General features: G+C 39.8%; 1 protein-coding gene across 1 annotated transcript in view; it reads right to left on the bottom strand.

Annotated features, from left to right (window-relative positions):
* Nucleotides 1–779: 779 nt before the first annotated feature.
* The window catches only part of LOC107086253 (testis-expressed sequence 2 protein-like), a 20,112-nt gene continuing 13,416 nt past the window's right edge, over nucleotides 780–7,475 (bottom strand). Inside the window, exons 9-12 of the mRNA XM_015377074.1 lie at nucleotides 5,295–5,432; nucleotides 3,700–3,909; nucleotides 1,210–1,330; nucleotides 780–1,126 (exon numbers count right to left, since the gene is read on the bottom strand). Coding sequence (XP_015232560.1) covers nucleotides 977–1,126; nucleotides 1,210–1,330; nucleotides 3,700–3,909; nucleotides 5,295–5,432 — 619 coding nt within the window. The 3' untranslated portion in view covers nucleotides 780–976. The remainder of the gene's footprint in view (nucleotides 1,127–1,209; nucleotides 1,331–3,699; nucleotides 3,910–5,294; nucleotides 5,433–7,475) is intronic.

Raw genomic sequence — 7,475 nt, forward strand, 5'->3', positions numbered from 1 at the left:
TAAATATGCTAAGAGTCATTTAAGTCTGTAATTTTGTCAGTAAATATAGTAAATTATCATTTTCCTGTGTCATTTCACCAGCCTTTCCTGTCGGTGGTCAGGTCAGCCTCATGCCAAAATGTAGCTAGTGTCCAAAAAAAGGAAATTGAATAATCCACTTGACTTTGTTTAAAAGTTTGAAGATGTTTCGCTTCCCATCCAGGAAGCTTTTTCAATTCAAAATGTCAGGAATAGCAAAGCTAGAACTCAACGCTATTCCTGACATTTTGAATTGAAAAAGCTTCCTTAATTTCGGAATAACTATGACCTGGATGACTGAAAATCTTCACCAGCATGTAGCTTAGTGTGGGAATGCTTTCAATGTAGTGTGAAGCATTTTGGAGTCCTTGGACTGAAGTACTCCAGAGCTACAAGATATTTACCTTTTTAAATTCTAACTTTACTCTTTATTTCTGTCTACATTATGATGAAGCCTTGATCTTTATTTCTGTATTATTTGTCTCTCCAGAGCCCATCTAGAACGATGTTGAACACATAAACATGCCTCGTCAAAGTGATGTTTAATTTTCTATATTAATGGTTCTATGCACAAATAATGAGTTGCATTATGCAGGAATTTATTACATCTTTTGTTCATATAATAATAGCCTCTGTGTGACTAAAATGGAAGAATGAATACCCACATATTTTTTTCAAACTTTTATTTGACAATAAAAGACAATATTCAGCTATATTCAATCAATAAATGAACAAAACATTTTGCTGATTGTCTACTGTAAACTTGTTCTTAACGTATCACTTATATTTTACTGTCAATACTTCATTTTCCTAAACCAGGTTTTCACTTTAACAGTGAACATCTGAACATCTACAGTCCTGAGTGCTGGAACCTTAAAAACTCCTGGTTCAGACATCAAAACATGGGCTGTAAGGACGTGTATTCAAGCCTTTTCTTCTGCTCATCAACAGTTAGGCACTAGTTAGACTGCTTCACACCAGTTTCATGCTGGATCTTCTCTACGGACTCCGAGGAGGAGTTGGGGGACTTGCAAGCGTTCAGATTATCCATCCCAGAGTGCATCAGTGGTAAGTAAATGTCATCCATGTTTGGCAGCACAAACACTTTCTAAGCAGCAAAAGGGAGGCAGGTCTGAAGAAACATGAAATTTGGCTTTTTCTGGATAAAAAATGGATTATATTGATAATTACCTGGAACTCATCCTGAAGTTTCTTCTCTATCCACTCAGTGACATGGCAAAAGCTCAACTCTCGCTCTCCAAGTTTAGGACACACATGCAGATCCAGTTTGGGTGGAACACAGAAGCTGTACCTTCAAAGGAGAAAAACAGTGTGAAAAACTCAGGGCTAGTTTTTGATCTGTTCAGCAAGATTGAGGTACAACTCTAAACCTGACCAACTGCACTGAATTAAAGGGAATGAAGAATTAAAAATGTGGTTTTAGGCTAGAAAGTAGGAAAAACACAGGATTTATTATTAAGGAAAAACGTTTTTATAAAGGAGAAAATATCTATCAAATTAAAAACCAGGGAAAATGCCCTCAAAGCTGAAGAGCAGTGGATATTTCACTCCCCTACAGATAGAGACTGGATGATACAAGATATCAGCTTCATGAGAAATTGTTTTGTATTTTTAGGGAAACTAAGTACAAACACTGGGTTATAAAAGAAAAATAAAAAATAAAAAATTTTGATGGGCTGGTGAGCTGTCCTGCATGGACCCAATTTTTTTGCCCAAAGACTGCAGTAGATGGACACCAAGATGGTTGGTTTCATTGAATCAGAACATTTTCGAATCTATGGGCCCTTCCCAATCGGTGCCCTGAGGTCCACTAAAATAGTTTTGTGAAAACACGCAAATATATACAAAATGTGATGTATATAAAAAAGGAAAAAAAAAACTTGCTGTATTAATTTAATGGATATAGACATAAGCTCGGAAAAAGCACCTTCAGTAGCACCACCAGGGGGTGGCCAGAAGTGGCCGCAGCTACCCTGTGTAATGCTCTGGCCACTCCACAGGCAAACCCACTCGACAGTGTTAATTGTAGTAGCATCAGTTTAGCATTTCAACCCATTATGCGCAGCCAGCAACGTAACATTAAAATCACACAATAAACCAAGATATGAGTATGTGTTCACTTAAATCTTTCAGATTTCTACAGACAGGTTTACCACACTTCTAGATTCAAACACTGAAATTATGGCTTTTATTTTCAGTTTCCACCCCCAGATTTTTAGTGGCCCCTATCTGGCCACCATTAAAAACATTTCTGGAAGCACCACTGAACACCACCAAAGTCTGTACAATTTCTACAGGACAATAAAAACAGGATGATCATAAGTCCATTTCTATATCTCTGTTCCTTCTGAATTCATAATTTTCATAATCTTCGTTTGTTTAAAGAAGTTTATTGTTGCTTCAGCAGTAAATAACTGCGTGTACAATAATGCTATTTTACATTCTTCTTTTCTCCAATAGTTTAACAAGCCAAATGTCCTGTTTCTTTCCTATCTGCACCTCTCAGATCACTTGTGCAAAGTTCTGGTTACACGGTTGGTCAGAACGCTGATGAGGTGGACAGGAGGTGGACAGAGTGGACCTGTCTACTGAGCTTTTTGAGAAAGCAGAGAAGTTCAACAAATTACCAAAGCATGCACTTTAATCATGCATTTAAATGAATTACTGGTGTTAAAATGACATTGCGTTTTTGCTCATTTAATCAATCAACTTATTCCTTGGTCTCTTTCTTTTCCTCTTTCCTATACTCGTCTATTGATGTCTTGACCAAACATGTCTGAGGTTTATGGCGACAGCTGACAGGTTGTAAATGGGGGTGGACATACAGATAGGAGATAAGAGTTGGCAAGAGTTAAATTAACCACAAAAGTGAAAGGAGAGGCAGTAAAATAAAACAAGCACCCTTTAGATTTTGTTAATTTTATTTTTATTTTTCCCTTTTACTTTGAAACTATTTTTAGAATATGTTTCACACAGCCAAAAAGTGGCACTGCCTCCAAGCTTTGTTTCCTGGGTAGATATTCACAAACAGCTTTAACCACAGAGTGGGAGTAATAAAGCTACTAATAGAAACTAGATACTGCTTAAATGTTCATAAAACACAAACTGTTACGAAGGAAGTGGAGCTGTTTTAAAGATGGTAACTGAACGATTTAGTTCTGAGCCATCCACGGAACAATGGAACCAGCTAATCTAGATTTATAGTCTATGTTAGTTATTGAATTTTAATAATGTTTTACCAGCGGCTGGCTTCATCCTGAAGTTTCTAAATCTGTCTCAGTTCTATTGACTCGTTATGTGGCACAAACATTAATTAGCTTTTTTTCTCCCTTCCTTAAGGAACATTTTACAGAGATTACATGTTTTATTTTGAATGCTTTTCTTTCTTTTAAAGCAAACCCTCTCTTTACTAGAAACATTGCAATCATGACCCAGGGCAGTTAAACCTGTCTATAAAAACATGCTGAAAATCATGCAGAGTTTAAATAGAATACAGTGACTGATCCTTTGAGGGGGAAGAGGCACTTCCTTCATTCAAGCTGTTCAGGACACCTTCATAATTAATTTTTATGAATGAAAAGTTAATGGTTTAGATCCATTCTGCCTTATGCTCCTCCAACCCTCTCTGTCCCTCTGCTCCATCTGCATCTAAGTTCCTACCAGATCCTGTCTGTTGGGGGCGCTGGGATGTTCACAACCAGCGTGCCAGACAGTTCTCGAACCTCCACAGAGAGCAGCAGTGGGGTGTTGGACATCTCCTCAAACTTCTTCTTGATGAACTCGCTCTCCGCAGCTCGCTGGAAGCACTTGGTTTTGGCGATTTTGTCCACAAATCTTAAAATCTTCCTTCCCGTCTTTCCTCCCCCTGTCCTATCAAGAGAAGAGGATTAGAAGAGACAAGAGCTTAAAAGTTATCCAGTTTTTTGGCAGCAGATTTCAGTGTTCAGATGCTGGAATGAAGTGTTTGGGGGAAAGATGTGACTCTGATCAGTGAATGAACTCAAGAACCATCTGGACACTGATGTCAGCATGGTTTATTTTCTACTTCTGAAACACAAATATTAATTAATAGAAGACCAACTTCATATTGCATTTGAATAAGACATTTCGCTATTTATAATATATTAACCAATCCAAAAATGTATGTTTACATTTCAGAACCTCCTAAATTATTGATACCAATTCTCCAAATTGAGTCCCATCACGGCCTAGTGGTTGGGGCATAAAGCTTGGTATCCTGAGGTTGTGAGCTCGAAAAACCACTCCCACAGACTGCCACTCTGGGTCTCTGAGCAAGGCCCTTAACCTAAGATTGCTTCCCAGCACCCCATAATGGTAGCCCATTGTTCCCCAAGGGGATGGGTTAAGTGCAAAGGTAAATTTCTCCAACGTGAGATCAATAAAGTAAAAAAACTAACAATAAATGTCATGATTTTAAAGCTGATGGCTGGCTTTATTTCTCATTTCCTTCCTACCTGTCTAGCCCTTCCCTGTTCGTACCCTGATCAGATCCACCTGTTCCGGTTTCCCATTTAAGCTCCCCATTGCCCAGCCATCGGCATCAGATTATCATTGAGCCTTTGGTGAAGAGAGTTTTGTAGCGATACTTTTGTGTTCTGATTTGACCATTTCTCTCTAATAGCCGTTCCTGCTTCCGACACCCTGGCCGGTGCAGATCTGCAGATCTTCCTGAGTAATAAATAAACATAGATATTACATTGTCTGTCTCGCCTGAATTCTGGGTCCTACATTCCGAGCTTATAACAATAAACCTTAAGACATAGGCGTGAGGAGGAATGAAAGAGGATTCATCTTTTTGTTAAATAGGAACTGAGAAAATGTGAAGTGCATTTGTGTTCGGCTCCATTTACTCTGAATCCCAGAAATAAAAACATCCAATTCAGCTGATTCCCTTCGGAAGTCACCCAAATAGCGTGGCACACCTGCAAACATGTACATTCATGTAAACTCGCTGGCTAGACAAGGAGAGCTTCAACCAAAAAATAAGTGAGGAGAACTGTGACTCCACTCTTTCGCTGAGTTACGAGGTCTGACCAGGAGATGCTTCTCTTAAGATCTTAATGTCCAAAAATCATTATAGAAGGAATATTTTGGTACAAAGATTGAGTTTAAAAAGGAATTGTAGGAGAGCCACCAAGGACCAGCCAATGGCCAATCAAGGGAAGTGCAGAAATTTTGAATGGCTACTACTGTATGAACATCTGTATTAGCTGTAATATGCAGGCTGTGTTTACCCTTCGCTTGCTGTTGTCGAGCCTTTCTCCCCCACTGGACAGTGATTCTCAGAGAGCAGCAGCTCCTCTTCATCAGAAGAACCAGCACTAGAGGATTCTTCATCACTGTCTGCCAACACGCTGAGGATGGGCCTGCAACTATTAAAGGACACAGAGAAATAATCAAGAAAGGAGAGTAGGGTACTAGAAAGGAAACAGGAAAGGAATCTAATGTTATGTAAAGAAAGGTGAGTTCTCATAAATCTGCTCTCGAACTCATTCTCTTCTACTCTGGAGTGGCTCACAGAGAGAGGCGGGGGGATGGGGAGGGGTCTACTTGTCTCCCTCCAGAGCAACCCTCCTATGTTGGAGCTTATCTTAATTGATGAGAGGGTTGCATTCCTGTGCCTTCAGATAGGGGGCAGGTCTTAGTGTCTGAGTGTTATCTCGGTCTATTGGCTGAGAAGGGGTTCAGTGTATCAGGCTTTGTTGGCGTCCCTGGCAGGGGTGTTGAATAGCAGCGCTCTAAGGGATTCCATTATTAGATATTCTTCAATATTATTTTGAGAACGACAGTGATACCCGGAGGATCTTGACTGTGAGGAATGGACCCACAGCTCTGAACCCAAATATTTTTTCTTTATTAGCCTTCTGTGCAAGCCGTGTATTGTCCTTAATGAACACCATGGTCAAGCATATGAATATCCATCAGTGCTCTTGGCACCAGGACACCCTAGGCCGGAAGTCGATAATTAATTTTGTGTATCCTATCTTTGGAACATAGACCGCATGTCTTGGATATTCCAGGGAAGAGAGGGGCAGAGCTGTCCATCAATCACCACCTGAAGGTGAGTTGGATATGCTGGAAGAGGATGAAGCAAGATATACTGATTAATGAGGGTCTGCTGGTAACATCTGGCCAAGCCCTCTGTCAGGGATGGATTCAACTCCCACCTCCAGCAGAGCGTCACTCAGATTCCAGGGGAGACTGGAGACTTGGAGCCTGAGTGGACCATGTTCTCTGCCTGTATTGTCAACACGGTCTCCCGTAGCTGTGGCCGCAAGGCCTGCTGAGACCTGCATGGTGGCATCCCCTGAACACAGTGGGACACAATGGCAGTAAGGAATGCTGTCAAGCTGAAGAATGCTTGCTTAGTGGGAATCCTGAAACTGCAAGCAGATACTCAAGGCCAAGTGTGCTACTGCCTAAGCAATTGCAGAGGCCAAAAATTGTGTCTAGGAGAAAAATTATCAGTTGGCCTTAAAGAGCTTGTTTTATGTATGATTGATATATGAAGCTTAAAAAAGTGAAACCAAAATCAAAATTCAAATTGTAAGAAGATCCTCTGGATCACGATGACACTTATGAGCGACACAGGTTTTCACAGGTCGGACTGGCATATATAAGCCAGATCCTGGAACCGTGTCTTGGCCGTGCGACGTGCAGGAGCACAGCACTCACTGTATCACAGATTGTAGAACTATGTAATATTACGCAAGTGGCAGCTATATGTACGCCATCGAGGATGCTGAGCAGCTCAGAAAAAATAGTCTGTCGATCTGTCCATCAAGTGTCCAGTGCCCTAGGATATATTCACACACCGACTTGAATCTTTTCATGAAGGTGCTGTTTGAAGGTTACATTATGTCTTAAAATGGAAGTGAATTTACTTAATGTGAATAAATGCGCCTTTTATGTATTCATCTCTAACATTTGGGTTTTGCTTCCCCTGTGGGGATATGTATTGACTCATAAATTCTCCAATGTTTCTTGGTAAATATATAAAATTTGCATAAATCCTCCTCTGGAGATGGTTATGAAAAAACTGAATTGATCCCAAACCCTTGTAAGATTTTTTTTTTATTCTTCTAACATAGACAAATAAACATCTTTTCCATCTATCAAAACCTAGTTCAGAAAGCTTAAGGTCTCATTAACCATAGAAATGTTAATAATATTTAGATTTTTATGTGGGAGTGTTTGTGTGCTCCTGTTTTGGCATCAGAATGAGGACCATTTTACAGATTTTACCATCAACTTGAGGACAATTTGTACCAAAGTGAGGACAGTTTGCTAGTCCCGTCTTTCATTTTGTAAATGGGAAGGTTTAGGAAAAAGGTGTAAATTGAGTTTAGGTTAAGGTTAGAGATAGGTCTTGTGGGAAGAATAAATATATCCCCTATTAATTCCCGTTTACAAAA

The sequence above is a fragment of the Cyprinodon variegatus genome, unplaced genomic scaffold (genome assembly GCF_000732505.1).
Source record: "Cyprinodon variegatus isolate N-32 unplaced genomic scaffold, C_variegatus-1.0 Scaffold146, whole genome shotgun sequence".
NCBI classification, from domain to species: Eukaryota; Metazoa; Chordata; class Actinopteri; order Cyprinodontiformes; family Cyprinodontidae; genus Cyprinodon; species Cyprinodon variegatus.